Consider the following 18,522-nt stretch of genomic DNA (forward strand, 5'->3'; position numbering starts at 1 on the left):
GAAAAGTGGTTGTGGTCGGGATCGCTTGCTCTGGTCTAGCTGGGCACACTCAGAGAACATCGATCAACTATGAGTTTGTTGCACATTTAGCGTTAGCAGGAGCAACCTGCCTTATATTTGCAGAGCTAGTAAGGCTATGTGGAAATGATGTTCAGTAATCAGGGCATTCAACCCGTAACTGTTGTTTTTAACAACACGAAAAACTGCTTTCTTCACCTCTCCTCGAAGTTGACATCGCATCTCTCCCTGAATGAGGTAAGTTATCTTAGCTACCTATCCAGCTGTTAGTGTGAGCTAATATTATTATTATTATTAGTGGAAGTTCAGTTTGATGAAACAACGTTCAAGCAAAATGTGGAGGCCCGTTTGCGAAATATAGTGTTTCTGGCGTTTGTGAACATTCTTGTGCATTTTCTTACTTTAATACAGAAGTAATGTTGCACTCTGATAGTTTCTGAGACCTTGTAGGAAACATAACTCATATTGTATACATTACTCAAGGCTGTCAACGAGCTCTCTAGCATAAAGTTGTTAGTGACACATGATGACTCCATGATAAGCCCTGCTGAATACATCTTCTGAGAGACCTGTCTGAGGATTTGATATAAAATACATCCGTCAACAGGACAGGAAGTTATAGTAGTTAGATTTAATCCATGTGGTTTGTCCTTGTGTTTAATAACAATTCAGGCATTAATTATTAGCTTATGTTGGTGAGCAGATATGAAACATTGTCTTATAAGTGGTGCAATAATCTGTATTTTCACTGTTCTTCTATTCTGACTGTGTTTGTAGTAGTTCCCCTGCAGTCTCACTTGGTGGTGACAAAACTTTACATTTTAGATAGAACAGGAGGTTAAATGCCTGTATGTTACTGCCTGGTCTTATATTTTGTTTTCCAGTTACCATTTTTATAAATGATAAAAACACTATGTTTTAATGTGTGATATAGTTTGAAGGGGCGTAGATGAAGTAGTTCATACGACAGGTGCACAAGCCTTTCTGCTTTTATGTTTGGCCGGTGGTGTGGAGAATTATATATTATATATATATATATTATATAGAAGAACCTGTTTGCTGGCAGTAAAAGCAGTACAATTATTATACAGAGGTTTAATATATTAAATGCAATGAAAATCAAAAAGCACAACAGTGAAATCTGTGTGTGTGTTTTCAGAACCAGGCTCTGGAGTTGTCCTGGGGCCATGGATCTTCAGTGTTCCTCAGCTGGACTCAGAACAGAACCTCCTCCAGTCTGGACAGCCATAAAGTGGAGCTGTGTCGACAACTGGGAGAAAAGCTGGGCCTGAAAGACGGAGAGCAGGTACGTCTCCACAGTGGGCAATTTGCTCTGTGCTCCATTTTTCAAGCTGAATAGTCCATAATCTTTATATGACACATCCTGGCAGTCTTTAAGTTTAAAGTCATTGACTGTTTCTGTTTAGGCTGGCTTAGGTGTTTGTATTGACTGACTGTTGTGGTTTCCCTCAGGGTTTTCTGAGACCATGTCACCAGGTCTCATCAGTGCATCAAGTGTTTGTGGAGCCTCTGTCATCTGATGACTGGGAAATCTTGGTGGGTGAGCGTGGTGACTTAATTTATAATGGAATGGAAAGAGTACTAGAATATTTCACTTAATTCAGATGAATTCAGTTTTATTTATATTGCGCCAAATCATAACAGACGTTACTATTACTTTCATAACATTTACCATAAAGCCATCCACTTTGTCACAGGTGCCCCTTTTTAACACTCATCACTGTAACCTGTCTCTCTAGTGGCCATCACTCTACACCACGCATCAGATCCCCTGGTATTATAAAACTCCATTCTCCAAATCTCCATTCTCTACTCAACATTCCCAACAGTAACCACAATTTGCGTTCTAGCAAATTCATTACTTTGGACACCGCTAAAGTCTGCACCTCCTTCGTCCATCACTCTTTTCAGTCTTCCACTCCCAGTGACTGGAACCAGTTGGAAAAGTTGATAAAACTGCACACCCATATTCCGGTACCCCACTTTCATAACTCAGCTCATGCATTAGTTTCTGATCACTGCATCTGCTTTTGAACCTACTTCTCTGGAACTACTTCGATCTCTATTGTGTACATACTGTGTATATTATGCTGTTTTAACTCTGTTTAACTCATTAACTGTATAGTTTAATTTTATTGTTTTTTGCATTAGCTGTATGTATGTTTTACTTGCCTCCTGTTGCTGTCTCTTGGCCAGGTGGTCACTGTACTTACTTACTTGTGTAAAAAAACTTAATTAACATGTCAGTGTATACACTCGTGGAATGACATCATGCCATAATGTCCAATCCAACAATAAATCTTTCTTCTATAGACGGACAGTTTGCAGCCCATGAGTACAACTGATTATCAAATTCAAACAATCCCCTTCCTCATTGTAGCGTTAAGGTTAAAACAATCATTAATAAGCTACAGAAATAAACCTGCCTCCCACTATAAAGCTTTACACCAGAGATGGATTTGTGACCCCAAACCACATCAAACAATATTTTATCATCTGTTTTCTGTAACTCACACCCCCAGGAGCTCCACAGTGCCGCACTGGAGCAGCAGCTGTTGGATCAGATAAGAGTGGTTTTTCAGGATGGTGTGTTTCCTGTGTGGGTGGACAGCCACACAGCCATCTACATCCAAATAGGTCAGAGTTAATACAATAATTATTATCTTTTTTCAGTAGCAAATAGTCTGTTAAATCTGCCTTGTCTTTCTTCCAAACTGAGAAATTCACAGGGAGAACAATACCAAATATGCACTCTGCCTGTGTGGTTTGTGTCAATGCTCTGAAAGACACATTTATGAAGATCAAACATTTAATTTGACATTATATAATAGTCCTGAAACATTGTGTGATTTAAATTAGTTAAGCCTAATTAATGAAACATTTGTTAAGCTTTTTTTGTTGAAATTGCATTAGTCATATCCAGAGACAGTATTCATCAGTGTGATCTGTTTTTAACCCTCTGCAGCATCCCTTTTGCCATCTGTGCCCTATGGTCGCCTGGAGCAGTTCACAGAACTAGTTGTCTCTCCTAAGAGCCGTGCTGGAACTGGCAACCTGAGTGGTCCTCCAGTTAGAACTGACGAGAAGCAGCATTTTCACAGACAACAAAATATGGATCTTTCCTCCCCCTCAGGACCATCATTGGAAAGTACATCCCCAGTTCCTCAAAGCCACCAGTGGGGTGGCATAGCTGACCTGAAGAGCCTGCTACGCTACATGATAAAGGGTACTTACGACCCGGTTAAAGAGCTTCCACCTGTACCCGATGTCCCTGCCCTCCTCACTGACTCTATCTACAGAGTGTGTGGTGCACCTCCAGCCTCTCTTTGCACTATAAGCCATGTTGCAACTGCCGTCATTCACATATTTCCTCTGAGCCATGGGTTGAATGCTGGGTTAACTGGAGGTCAGCCTCCAGTGACTTATGGCATGCTGTCCAAAGTTCCCTCTCCTAAAGAAACAAGGGACCGAGCCAAGCAGGCCATGGAGAAAAAGAGGATTACAGGAGTTACTAAAGTTGATTCTGTTGCGGATGGAGGGGAGGATATGAAAGAAAAGGAAGCCATGGTGGTCAGAGTGGTGTGTCATGGTCCTGAGAAGCTGGCAGGCAAAGAAAGAAGTCGCAGCAAGGGAGAGATCCATAGTGGAAGAGTGTGGGTGAGTATGCTTTCTAACAGAGGAGTAGTTGATTCATTTATTAACTCTAATCTAAGATTAACTCTGATACTTTTATTGTAGCTTAGTCCTCTGCTTCTTTATGTGCTGTCATATCTCTTACACAAATTGTGATTTTCAGATCCCTGAGCCCCTGGCCATCAGGTTGAACATCATCCCACATTCAACAGTTAGAATTAAACAAGTCAAATCAGCTATTAAAGTAGCCTCCTCTATTTGCTTACAGCCCCTAATACCACTGGTGAGTGCTGGAGTAGCCGTATATGGTCACAATGTGTGTTTTTTTTATCATTTGATTCATTCAACTATTAGTCCTCAAATAGCTAAATTGTCAAAGCTGCTTGCGTCTTTCCCTTATGTCGATGTGATCTTTCACATTTTCTCTTCAGCCTGAGGAGGATGATGAGGAGATTCAGACAGCTTTCCTTGGTTGGCTGCACACTCAGAGTCATGAACCTTTAGCCTGTCTGACTGCACGGTCTGGCAACATCCTCCTACATGGAACTGATGGTGATTCATTTGTACTCCTCTTTTGCAAGTTATTTTACAAATTTACAGATGGCAGTATGATAAAATTACCAATATACTCAACACCATAGAGGCTAAAAATGACATAATGAACACATTAAGATTGCTGTACTTTCTGCTGCAATGAACAATTACTGTTCTCCCACCATTTTTCTCCTTTATAGCAAAGTTAGAGTTTGCTTTAACTGTGCTGAAACCAGAACCAGAGAGTGACCCTCCAGACCAGCTGTTTTTATTAGCACCTGCTGTCATCCAGAAGGAACACATACAGGTACATAACAGGTCGTTCTAATTTCTCAATAATAATCTTATTTATTTATTATTATTGATAAAGTAGAATCTGTCAGACCCTTTGTTGTGCTGCCATGTGTCACCTACAGGTAACCAGAGAGCCAGTGACCATGCCAGCTGTGAAATCTACAGCTGAAACACCCAAACCAGAGCTGCCCTCCCTCAGTGTTCTTGGGTAAGTGTGTAGCCTGTGTGTGGTTTGGAAAATAATCAGCATTCATGTCTCTCTTTAACTCTCACTCCTATGTCTGTCCCAAGTGGGATCGATGAGCTCAGTAGGACTGGATTTGAGTTCATCTCCCACAGCCTTCTGGGTAGCCCTCTCTCACGAGAACTTGGTACCACTGGACGGGGACTACAAGGAGGAGCTCTGCTCATCACTGGTGCTAAGGTATCTCTCTACATAATCATAATAATAATGATACCGCTATGTACACAATACAGACATGTCTACACTTTAAAGATGGTAAATAAAAAGAACTGATGCTGGTTTCGTCAGCCTGAACTCGTCAGACAAACAACAAAATAACCTTGTATTGTATTTTAATGCATTTTTAAACTTAACAATATTGTTTTGTATGCTTTGTAACATATACTGTGATGTTGCATATCCTCACAGGGAAGTGGGAAGAGTACTCTATCCCGAGCCCTCTGTGGAAAAGCTAGAGAACATCTGGATGCACATGTGGAGGTGGTGGACTGCAAAAAACTTCAAGGTTAACAGATACTCCATGAACATACTTGGTATCAAAGAAAACTTTAAATATATTTACCATGCAGATTGTGATTTTTCTTTTCAGGCAAAAGGGCAGAAACAGTGAGACAGATGCTGCATGACATTTTTGAACAGGCGGAATGGAGGCAGCCTTCAGTCGTTCTACTTGATGATCTGGACTATATGACTGGGGCACCAACCTCACCTGAACATGAGCATGGTCCTGAGGCACTGCTGCAGCAGCACATTGCTCAAAGTAAACCATTTATTCTTTATTTTGTATGTGTGGGGGGATATCTGTTGTCATGTATTTGTCACAGGCAGAATTGATAATTATTATGGGCCTTGATGCTGATTCCTCTGGCCTGTTTGTGGCTGCAGGTCTGAAGGATGTGGTCGATGAGGTGGTGGTTCACTCCAGCCTGGTGTGTCTGATCATCACCAGCCAGAGTGAGCATTCCCTCCATCCCTCCCTGACCGAGGTGCAGGGGTCCCACTTCATCCAGGGCTTCGCACAGATCCAGCCACCGGACCAGGTCAGCATACAAATACACACACAGACATGTTCATACTGCTAAAGGTAAAAAGTACAAAACCAACAGCTATCTTGTTTGCCATTGTTTGCAGGCTCAAAGAGCAGAAATCCTGCGCCATCTGATCCTCAGAAAAACCAGGCTCTCTGAGGAGACCTTACAGACTCTAGACCTGGCAGCTGTTGCCAAGGAGACAGAGGGATACACGCCGCAAGACCTAGTACTACTTTTGGAGCGGGCCATTCATGCCAACACTGTACAAAGAGGTCACAGTGACCAGGGTAAGACTTTGGTTACACTACACTAAAATTATAGAATTCATAATAAAGTTCCATGTTGTTTATTTAAACTGGACTTCCAGGTGTTTTTCAAGTTGTTCTTCATGTTTCTAATCAAGCTAATGCTACTTTATTTGCCACTTTGACATTATTTGTTTGTGCTTCATGTCTCTCAGGTGTGTGTCTGTCGTGGCGGGACTTCGTGCAGGCTCTCAAGGGATTCACGCCTCCCTCGCTGTGGGGTGTCGACCTCCACACCCCAAGTGGAGTTGGGCTGGAGAGGGTGGGGGGCCTGAGGGAGGTGCGACAGCAATTAATGGACACTATACTGCTCCCTGCTAAGGTCAGTGTCAGTGTAACTAATCGCAAGACATTCAAGTGTGTTTTCAGTCAGATGGAAGCACTGTGCCATGTATAAGTCTTATAACAGACTTATACTAAGAAGAATGTGCACTTCATATAGTAGATACCTCAAAGTTTGTGATGAGAAATTTGTGTATTCACTGTGTAGCGTAGTCTTCTTCCAGCACCATATTAGCCAAATTAGGTTTACCTCTGATTAAACTCAGATTTAATAATATGATAATGACATAACTCTTCAAAATAGCCATCATACACAGTCTGACTTTTCCATGTTTTCTTATTTTATATTTAATCTATGAAGTCTAAAATACAAAAATTTTTTTATAATTTATTGTGGGTCTCTGTTGTGTTGCAGTATCCCATCCTGTTCTCCAATCTTCCAATCCGCCATCGCTCAGGAATATTGCTGTACGGAGCTCCTGGTACAGGGAAGACCCTGCTGGCCAGGGCTGTGGCCAAAGACAGTGGTATGAACTTCATCAGCATCAAGGTAGGCTTTGGCTCTGACAGTAAAAAATAAAAAAATTAATTGGAGCAACTTGTATCTTCAGTGACGCAGGATGTTTACCTCTCTAGGGACCTGAACTTCTGAGTAAGTACATTGGAGCTAGTGAGCAGGGAGTCCGCGATGTCTTCCAGAGGTTAGTGAACATTTACACTTCATCACTTTCTTAGGACTCCAGAAGACCTTTATAGTTGCTAGTTATAATGAGTAACATTAAATATTTATTGTAATTGTAAGCTCCACAACCAACAACAACCATTCATGATTGATAATGGAATAATTTCCTTTCCTCTGTTTGCTCCAGGGCGCAAGCTGCCAAGCCGTGCATCCTTTTCTTCGATGAGTTTGACTCTCTGGCCCCCAGGAGGGGCCACGACAGCACAGGTGTCACTGACCGTGTGGTCAACCAGCTCCTCACCCAGCTGGATGGGGTGGAGGGACTGCAGGGTAGGTCACACAGCAGTATACTACATAATGTGTACTGAGAATTCACTTTGAAGCGCTTAGAGCAATGATTCTGTTGACACATTTTACTATGCAGTGCTGCAGTCATGTTTTTAAAGAAATGTCCAATATTTTGGGAAATGCACTTATTTGCCTTGTGTTGAGAGTTAAAAAGAGATATATGAAGCTACTGCCAGTAGCTGGTTAGATTAGCATGAAGACTGGAAACACTGGTTGACTGGAAAAGCTAGTTTGGCTGGTAGTGAATATGTGTACAGGTATTGTTCAATATGACAGATTATTTCTTTAATGTGAATACATAACAATCCTTCACCTTTGCATTTGTAGGTGTATATGTGCTTGCAGCCACAAGCCGTCCAGATCTGATTGATCCAGCCCTACTGAGACCTGGACGCCTGGACAAGTCCCTCTACTGTCCCCCTCCTGACCAGGTCTGATTTAATTAAAATCAGTCAATCACTTCTAATCATCCTTTTATAACACTTTAACATTACACTTTATACTTTAAAGGACACAGGACGCAAAATGAACCTGGGGTTAATAACATACCGAGTTGTCCGTTCTCGTGATATGTTTTCCATGCAATCGCACGTGGACCAGTTTTAGCAACAAACCGGCTAATTACCGTATACACGCTAGTCAACGGTTCACAAGAGTAAAGTGAAAAAGAAAGCCCTATTTCTATATCCCCACTAAAGGCTCAAAATAGCACCACAAACCAGCAGCACCAGATGGACAGTTATACACTGAGTAAGTAGCACTAAAAGACAAGTTAATGTTTTAACATCGGTGCGATTATTTCAGATAAATTGAAGCAAATTCGACCTGGTCACGTGACTGTTCTCCCAAAGATGGCAGCCCACCTGTGTACGTGAGCTACTGTTGTTAAAACCCTATCTTTTTAAATAAACTGTTCTGTACAACTACAAAGTTCTCAATGATTCCGGTTACAATAGGGGCCCTCCATTATGCTACGTGTAAGTTGTGTGCTATTTTGAGCCTTGTTAGTGGTATAAATAGCTTTCTTTTCACTTTACTCCTGTGCCCCCGTTGACTAGTGTTATACCGTAATTAGAGGTCTGTGCTAAAACTGGTTCACGTGGTTAGAATGAACATATCCCAGAGAACGGACCAAACTCGGTAGCCATGTGTTATACCCCAGGTTCATTTTGCGCCGGAATTGTCCTTTAATTAAGATATGTCAATGGCAGAACATTTTATAGTGACTGAATTAATGATAAGTGGGGATTCAGGACAGGTGCTTGGTATTAAATCCAACTATTATCAAACTGTTTTCTCTTGTGTCACATTTCCAGGAGGCTCGTTTGGAGATCCTGAAGGCTCTGAGCACCGGCGTTGCCTTCTCTGCTGATGTGGACCTGGAGCAGCTGGCAGTAGCGACGGAGCACTTCACCGGGGCAGACCTTAAGGCCCTGCTCTACAACGCCCAGCTGGAGGCTGTTCATAGCAGCCTGGACTCTAGCACACAGCATGTAAGTCTATTGTATAAAAAAGACAAGTCACTGAAAAACTCATTGTGTCGAGATGGGGTTGCCTCAGGCTAATAAAGCAAGGAGGCAGGGAAGTGTTGGCCAGTCCATTTTCAAATTATTTATGGTTCATGTTGAAGCAGCCAAGCACTGTTATTTTTTTATTTTATTTTTTTTTTTGTCCCTGAAGGCTAATTAAATTAGGAGTTTTGTATGCATCTCCTCGTGTGAGTTGCTCTACTTCTTATTCCATTATCAGTTTACAACATAATATAAATGATCCCTAACTATGTTGACAAGTACATGATTGAACTACAATAACAGTGAAGCCACTTGGCTTGTTCCGATGTGTTCAGGCACTATAGAATCATGTGTGCTTGTGCATCTCAACTTTGGCCCTCTGTTTCTGGGTGATTATCAGGAGCTGACCTCTGGCTCAGACAGCGACATGAGTCTGTCCTCCATGATCTTCCCGAACAACAGCAGTGGCTCAGATGATTCGGTGGGGGAGGGAGACCCAGCCGTGGGGCTGGACCAGTCGATGGTTCTCCTGGAGCCCAGTGAGCTTCAGGCGGACGACGAACATCATCGTAGCAACGTCTGGAGACTGTACTTTGGAAGTTCCTATGAGTCGGAGTTGGGGAATTCGCCGATTTCAGGACTGGTGAGCAGTGCTGGCAAAATACCAAAAAGTATTTTCTATTATTTTTATTCACATTTAGTCTAATTGTAATTAATCAACACATAAGTCAGCAACAAACAAAATAACATTGAAATATCAACCTAGTCTGAAAATCCTTAAAATGCAGTGTACGCAATAATGAGATCACAGATTTCTTTGTGTGACGCCGAGGACACACAAGAGGCCGCGATAGGTCAGTTTGTGTGCAAGCACAAGCCTGGCAGTTCACACAAGTGGCGCATTTCCCTGCACTGGTCAACAAGCTATTCTGCTTCTCTACTCACTAAATATCACAAACAGCAGTGATACTGTTTCTATTAAATATACAGGATGGTTAGATTTTGATATTTTATTATGTGGTAGTGGTGGGGGGAATACAAACTGAACAGGTTTGGCAAGCATGGGTTTCATATTTATCAGAATCAGATAATTTATTAGAACATTTAGAACAGATTATCTTTTTCTTTTTTTGTGTGCCTTATTTACTTGCAGCTTGCAGAAAAAAACAGAACAGACGCAGAAACAGTCGCTCCAGAGCCTGAGCTGATTGAGAAGATGAAGCGTAATACAGTTGTATGCTAGTTGAGATGTCCTTTCAACTTTTCAACTTATTTGAAGGAATAGTTCATTAATAGTTAATTTCTAATTTAATTTGCAGCAAATTCTTGTGGGAATATCTTGAGTTAACTATGCATGGCTAGGAACAAATTCTCTGAATTACGTACACTTCTAAATATAGTGTTTAAAAATATTACAGTATGTATGGACATTAACACAGGCCTCTGAATTATGTTCTCCTAAATGCAGTGGTGCGATTCAGTGGTCATCATTTTTGTGTCTGTCCATTTCCTCTCCTCTGCCTCCCTTCACAGAACTCCCAGTGTGTCTCTGGACCCAACTCCGTGACCCATGACTTTACAAGGGCGTCAATTCGTGACCCTGGCGGCTCACTCCCACCTGCCTACATGTCCTCTCTCCAGAGCGGGTATGAAGAGCTCGGCCCGGAGCAGCTGGAGCGCCTACAACAAGACATTAGTAACATCAAGAACAACTACAAAAGAACCAACGTAAGTGACAACAGTGGAGCAGAAAATATCTAAATGCTGTTGTATTCTGATTATTTAGTACTCAGTTAACATTCTGTATTATTTTTATATTGATTTAAAACTAGCTTATTGTATTTTACACAACTCTACTCACGGCTATTGTATCAACCAGTGTTGTCAGATTGCTTATGTAAGTTACTCTTGTACTTTGTGTGTGTGTGAATAGGAGGACTATGCCCGGGTACATTCAGCCTCCAGCCAGCCAGGTCTGATGCTGTGTCCGGCTCATGTGAACTCCGCCCTGGCTGTGACCAGACCATCTCTCGGCAAAGCCGACTGGAACAGATACACAAAACTGTGAGTATGATCACACCAGACTGGACTGCAACAGGCGCAGCAATACAAATGACACTAATGTTGATATATAAAACCACTGTCATCTTTTGGAAGACAGTGTGTCTTTAATAGTTTCAGTTGGCTCTGGAATCTATCAACCATATAATTAAAAGTCATTTAGAGAGTCTCACCTACAGGAGGGAATGGAAAACATTTGACAAATTGGTGTTTCAGAGCTGTTGCCAAGTAGCAGCAATAGAGGAATATGAATCATTATTATAATTCCTCTCACAGTATTTTTATCAAGTTTAATTACTTTGTTGTGTATTTTGTGAAATCACTAGAATTACAGCTGAGCTGAAGCAGAGAAATTGCACAGTCAACTATTTATAGTGGCTGACTCATCTCTCTCGTGTCAAGTGAAGGAATAAATATCTTAAAGTTGAAAAAAAAAAAGGCAAATACTGTAGATCCTTCTTTGTGTTAAATCAATCTATCAAATCTGAGTTTGGCATTTTAGGGTGACTTTTAACTGTTTAAGATATAATACACCAACCAGCTATAACATTATGACCACCTGGACACCCTGATGGTCATAATGTTCTGTAGCCCCAGACCAACAAACTGTGATGCACTTGTGTGTTCTGACACCTTTCTGTCAGAACCAGTATTAACTTTTTCAGCAGTTTGAACAACAGTAGCTCGTCTGTTGGATCGTACCAACACCTTGGCTACCCATGACCCTGTGTCCGGTTCACCCCACAAGAGCTGCAGTTTTGGAGATGCTCCGACCCAGTCGTCTAGCCATCACAATTTGGCCCTTTTCAAAGTTGCTCAAATCCTCACACTGCCCATTTTTCTGTTTCTAACACATCAACTCTGAGGACAAAATGTTCAGGTGCCATGATAACCAGATAATCAGTGTTCACCAGTTAGTGGTCATAATGTTATGGCTGATCGGTGTATATATTACAAAGAAACTATGTTTTAATAAATCTTTTGTTTTTAAATTTTAGGTATGAAGCGTTTGGCGGAACAGGAGACCGAAAATCTCTTCACTCAGTCACATTTAAACCTGGACAGCGTGTGACTTTAGCTTGATCGGACATGTTAGTTTGACACACCTAATTTGTTATTTCCATGTTAATAAATAAAAGCTGTGATGCATTAATAATTTAACAATCATTGGAGTTTACCAGTTCCAGAGGTATGAAAACAATGTGAATTAATATTTGTTTAAATGTTTCATACTGACTTGATTTTGAATTAAACATTTATCTACTTAAAATGTAATTACTGTACATATGTATAATGAGTATAAGTTATCTAATTGTAAGAATTAAACATGAAATCTTTGTACAAATCTTGCCTGCATTGAATTGCTTTCATTATTTTCTGTTTATATACACTGAAAGGAGACAATAATTTTGCTTAATTTTATTACCTTATCTAAATGTGAGCTCAACCCAATCTCCTTTTTTCAGATGTAGTTTTGAATTGATTTTAAGCAACTGTTTGATTTGCTAGCACAGCTTGGTATGGTATTGTGAGGATTATTTAGATAATTGAAGGTCCTGCACATTCAATCAGGTGTTTTCACTCATTCTAATATAGCCGTCTGCTCTTGGTTGAAGTTAGATCGAGCCGTGCTGAAAATGACATGAGGTCACCAAACTTCAGTAACTATTGAGGATGATTTAAGACGCAAGTTGTAGCTCACTGTACACCCTCACACAGTACTGAGAAGTCTAATAAGACAAAGTGAAAACACCTGTGTGGGTGGAACATCAGTGTGAGGAGCCTTTGTAATTACTCAAATGCATATTTGCACTAGATTTACTTTATTCACAGCCATCTAAAATAGCGTAATACAGACAGTTATTATACATAATATCACTAATATTTCTGCTGCTGTGTGTTATTTCATTATTAAACCTCCTAAACATTAGGCTGAATGCCAATTCGCAGCAAATTAATGTCACTAAGCAAAATGGCACAATGGTAATCTCATTTTCACAAATTTAAGAACCATCTTTAGGTTTTTTAAACACCATATTTTTAAGAACTGCATATAAGCTGTTCTGTTGTCATTAAGTGACAGTAAAAATATCCAGTCTATTGAAACTTGTATCCAGTGACAGACATAAGAATTTAAATAAATGTGTTTATGCAAACAGAAAATTGGACTCTCTTATTACATAACTTCTGCTCTGGGATATAGTTGTATTATATCTTATAGGGAGTATTCTGCACTAATAAAATAGGGATTGTATTTTATTAGTTTATTTTTATTGTTTGTCTTTTGTTTCACATTTTTATTTTACTTTTTGAATTAATCTCCCAATTCAGTTCCTTCTCTGTATCCATTCAAATCCAGATTACATTCATACATAACAATGTGCAGTATTTAAGGGTAACTGTTAAGACTACATTTGTGGAAAATAAAATACATTTTTACTAATATATCACAACATGTGTGCAAACCATATTAGTTTTTGCAAAGGTAAAACATCCGACGGGCATAATCCATGATAGCAGGTGAAACACATCACAGACATAAACAAGTACCTTATTAAATGTTGATTTTGCTGCGTTTAAAGTCTGTTTAAGTGCTCTAATGGTGCTAGATCGCCACACTTAATCTAAAAAAAGCTTTGGGATTATCAGCCACAATGTTTATTATTTAACTTTTGTAACAACTAAGATTTAAGTTAAGAATAAACACTAGGCTGACCTATATATTAGAGACGAGGAAAAAAAACTTAAAAGATTGCATGTGTGGTGCCCTCAGCAAGAATTAATTGGAGGAATTTACTGGCAAGGTGAAAGAAAATAAACAACTTTAAACAGATTTTAAACCTCTCCTATTTTTCCTGGTTTAGAGCAGAAACTTTCCGCAGGTCCTGTATCTCAATAACTCTTGACTGAAGGCTCCTGGGGGACTCTTAAACAGCTGAGCGTCTTACCTGAGATTGCTACAGTAGTCTTCCGCTGTTCCTTGGCTGTTGCAGCAAGCCATCTTGACAATATTTTCCTCTTGAAGTGCTATGCATGCTGTCATCCTACACACACTGGCAGGTTCTGCAGTGGTAAATATAGACGCACAGGGCTGGATTTGGCTTGCCTTAGTCTTGTGTCAATCCCACACAATGCAGCATGAAAAAAAGAAAAAATGGTCCAATGGTAGATATTTTTCTCTGTCCCTTTTTCCTCACACACCTGTGATGAGACAAACATGAAGAATTGTTACTCCAGGAAATTCTTTTAAAATGCACAAACGGAGAGAAAAAGAAACAAAAATGACACCTATGACTTTGATTAGAAGCATTTCTGTCTTGTGGGACTCTCTGGTGGACGTGCAGAAGTTGGATTTGTTCCATGTGACAATAATGCCTTATTGTTTACTGTATGGGAAACTTAAGAGTGTTTTTTTTTCTCAGAAAAGATGATACTTGTTAACCCTCCAGATGGTCTTGAACTCATCAGGTCACCTGGTTGGAAGACAGTCCCTCTACCCATCAGGCATTTCATTTGGTGCAGCCTTGGGTGGGGCTGGCAGTGGGGAAATCTAAAAGATTTATTGGTGCATCAGCTAGTTATCCCCTGTGGTCCTCAGTACCTCATAATCCATCTTTCATTCCCCCCACATGTCTTCTTTATCAAAGCCTGACAACCCAGACCATATGGTGACTTTCGAAAACTCACAAGCAATTAGAGGAGCAAACCTCATGGCCCAAAAACAGACACCCGAGGCAAAGTTCACTTCATTTGTTGCCACATTAAACAGCTCTTCTTCATTACCTCCCCTTCCTCGGTGATGCTCTTGCTCTTCAAAGCCATCCCAAGTTATTCATGGGCTCTGGTTTACAACAAAGTACCCGTCCATTTTACAACATCAAGAGGTGTCAACCTTCACCAGAATTAGATCCTGAGCGACGGCAGAGGGGAACAAAAGACTTGCGTGTGACATGTTCACTTGCTGAGACTGCTTTTCACCAAAATAGAACAATAGTTTTTTATGTGTGTGCGTATGTGTGTTAAAGTGGGAACAGAAGAGAGATGAGGGTGGTTTAGTGACATAAAGAGGACATCAAAAAAGAAAATATCATGCTGGGGTTTGACTAAAATGTATATGTTTTTTTTTTTAAATGAGTGAGAGGCAGAGACAGGTGACTGGGACCGTTTTAGCTCTGTTAGGTTTTGTTTCTTCTTGACAGATGTGTTTCCTGGTGTGCAGGGATATAATAAAAGCTGCAACAAAAGTAAGGCATTTCAGAAATACAGACGTCATTGTTCTTTCGAATAATTAAAAGACAAATACAAGTTCTGGATGAAGAATGTCTATGTTCACGTCAGTTTTTGCCATGTACTTTGTGTACTTGTACTTTCACAACATCTTATTCAAACTTTAATAAAGTGGAAAGAATTCTTCAACATCATAAATATTGTGGAATCTTCAGGGGTTTTCCAAGGTCAAGAATGAACTTCGAACAGCGAATTTTAAGCCAGAATGGAAGTGCTAAGAAAAAAAGTGAAATTTAGACATCTACAAATCCACTGATATGATTGAAAGCTCACGAACGGCTACTGAAGTTTACTGAGTTTTGTCGCTAGCGTTTTTGTCAACGTGGCAACTGGCAGTACATATAAATTGGACCACCTCTAATCTGCAACAGTTTTTCAGTCATGCAAAGTGAATGCATCTTGGCAGACTGCTCCTCTTGCGGCCTATTAGAAATGCATTAGTCCTGGTGTGCTTGTATAAGTCTTGTAAACATTGACTGACTGCAGCAGTCTCTTCAATCAATCACCACACCACTACCAGTGAAGATAAGACTTTCAGATTCATCACTGAGATAGCTAAGATTAAGCAACTGTTGGGGTGGACATGGGAATCAATTTTAGAGTTGTATCCGTTTATCTAAATCATTGTTTCCCACTCTGCTGGGATGATCTTTGTCTGGGTTAATGCAATCATTTCGCCCTGCTAATCCTGGCCCAGGGCCCCAGGTGCTGCAGCTGGAAGAGCAGGCACTGCTCATGTTTTTTATTAATTTTTTTTTACCTTAATGTATTTAGGTGGCAGTTTAAATGCCAGTACAACCACAATCACATCTGCTGGCCACTGTGCAGCTCCACTGGAGTGGTTGGGGTTAAGGGCCTTGCTCAAGGGCACCTCAGTGGTGGTAAACAGGAAGGGGCATGCTTGAACCTGATCCAGAGGATTAAACCAGTGACCACATGCTTACTTCTCTAACTGTTATACCACATTGCTCACAGTGAGAAGCCTTTTTATTTAGATAAAACAAATAATGTATGTGAGATCTATTGGGATTTAAATCTGAGTTATTAATCAATACCCAGACTCAGCACCTGGAGGTGTCTGTCACATTACTGCACCCATCATCGTTGACTCTGCTCCACACTGATGATTGTTGCTCTCTGGTCAGGTGAATGATAATGTACAAGGGATATGGATCTGTCCGTCTACCAATCGATAACATCAGTGTAGCAGAGCTCCCATCTGCGGCCTCTGATGGGTCCACATTGGACAAATGTCTCCAGTAATGAGAGACTTAGAGAGAACAACCTGAGAAAACAAGTCAATACAAATGATGAGCAAGAAAACTTAGGATAGCTCTTGCACATTCTTTTTCTCTCTACTCCTTAATCTGCTCTTTTGGCACCGTTAGACTTGAGATTTACTTGCGTAAGAGGACATTTTGTCAATAACACCCTTAGGGAACGACTGAACTATGGCATTGCATTCGATAACAAAAGATGAGAAACAGCAAGTATAGTTTCTTTGCTTGTATTGGTTCCACCTTTAATCCTTCCTTCTTTGAAGACACTTTGATGATGCAGCATAAAATCTTTAAAAGTTCACAGGCTTCTTGACCTGAAACCTGATGCTACTATGGATACAAAAACAAGGCAGGAACCAGCACAAGATCTAGTCCAACTTTGAGAAAGGTTAAAAGGATTTGTTCCCCCATTGGAAATTTAGTTTTATTTGCTGAGATTATGAGATATCTGCTGGCACCCCAATGTGGAGGGGAATTAAATGTTACATGATGCTCAAGATAACAATGAAAAATGAGACTGAATAATCCAAGGACCTCACTGTAAGTAGATTTAACTGGACCTATTACTTTGGTAGAAAGAGTTTGTATGTTTGGCTGAAGTGACCCTACAAACACTATCAAGTGGACACTAACGAGGGCAGATGGCAGATGACTCTGGATGCCATGCCAACTTGTCTGAGGCTGCTCTGGAAGAATGTGTGCCCATATATAATCAGTTCCAGCCTTAATCTGATTTGATTAGTGTGTCCTGCTGGATGAGTAGAGGAGCTGCACCCTGCTGGCTGCAGCCCTCAGGCTGCTGTCACACACTCTGTGTGAAGTCTCCAAGAACTTGTAATGAGTCCAGCCAAGTCCTTTTCTCTCCCGTCTTTCACAGGCCAGTGTGCATGGAAACACACAAACACATGATGGCAATGAGAACCTCAGGGGATCAAGATGTGGTAAGTCAGTCCCTCCAGGATTTCACAGGCTTTTTATGGAATTGCTGCAGCCTAAAATGCCTGGTTTAACAACACACACAAACACACTAGTGATAACTGATATGGATATGGAAGAGTCAATAATAATATATTTTATTTAAAGAGTGGTTAAGGTGTATCAGTGGGTGGCAAAGGTTAAATCTAGGTTTGGTCGTGTATCAGACAAGTCTGGATCAATATCTCAATAAAACCAAGGTTTACAGGGAGTGGACAAAATAATAGAAACATGCACACTGTAGTAGTCCTCTAGCTTAAATTCAAGGTTTTTGTCACTTTTTCTGTCTATATGTGATACTTGTTACACAAATTTGCAGTTCAGACTTGATGCAGTTATGATATGTAAGTAAGTACATATGTTAAGGGTTGACTAAACAATCAAAATAAAATAAATTAATTTTTAGTGCAGGACTTTTTTATTGCAAGTTGTTTTTGTCCACACTCTGCATTTGTTTGACCTCCCTTGAGCTCTTTCTTTGTCCCTCTCCATTATTTTCCCTGTTCCATCCTTGCTAACGAGCGACTAATAGAGCTTCATCAGGACCATCAGCTCCAGTGAGTAATCCACTTCACAGACTGGCTCTGCTCGGCCCACAACAGCTTACTCTCCCAGGAATGTCCAAACATCTTTATGTGTGTGTGTGTTTGTGAGTGATACACTTTGAGTGTATGAAAGACTGGGTGGTGGGCCAGAGAGAGTGTTTTCTCTTTTTGCCCAAGAGAGTGTGAGACAGATGCTGTTAGGCTCTGACTTACATTTCTAATGAGCACAGGGGCATCAGTATCCATTCGTGAGTGAACAATCTTCCCCTGAAGATGATGCTCAGTGTAGGTTCCTCGGCTGGGTGGTAGATAGAGCCGTCAAGCAGGAAATGGTGTCACACACTGTGGAGTAAGGGACTGCTACGACCTATGTGCAGGGAAATAAATATCCTGTGACACAGCCAGGCATGTAATGGGAAAACCCAGGTGCCAAAACCAAGGACACACACATGCACGCACACACACATGCAC

The 18,522-nt window shown here is 40.6% G+C and overlaps 1 protein-coding gene across 1 annotated transcript; it reads left to right on the plus strand.

Annotated features, from left to right (window-relative positions):
* Positions 1-57: 57 nt before the first annotated feature.
* On the plus strand, positions 58-12,302 carry pex1 (peroxisomal biogenesis factor 1). The gene is made up of 24 exons (XM_035681983.1): positions 58-255; positions 1,178-1,324; positions 1,492-1,575; positions 2,562-2,676; positions 3,005-3,696; positions 3,836-3,955; positions 4,104-4,224; positions 4,407-4,513; positions 4,623-4,708; positions 4,792-4,924; positions 5,153-5,249; positions 5,334-5,504; positions 5,630-5,784; positions 5,876-6,062; positions 6,236-6,402; positions 6,778-6,912; positions 6,999-7,063; positions 7,232-7,374; positions 7,720-7,823; positions 8,709-8,885; positions 9,304-9,546; positions 10,437-10,631; positions 10,837-10,967; positions 11,963-12,302. Exons 1-24 carry the CDS (start codon positions 145-147, stop codon positions 12,045-12,047), a joined length of 3,771 nt encoding a protein of 1,256 aa, XP_035537876.1. The 5' UTR covers positions 58-144; the 3' UTR covers positions 12,048-12,302.
* Positions 12,303-18,522: the final 6,220 nt, after the last annotated feature.

The sequence above is a fragment of the Morone saxatilis genome, unplaced genomic scaffold (genome assembly GCF_004916995.1).
Source record: "Morone saxatilis isolate NCDOM2014 unplaced genomic scaffold, NCSU_SB_2.0 Contig9, whole genome shotgun sequence".
Lineage (NCBI taxonomy): Eukaryota > Metazoa > Chordata > Actinopteri > Moronidae > Morone > Morone saxatilis.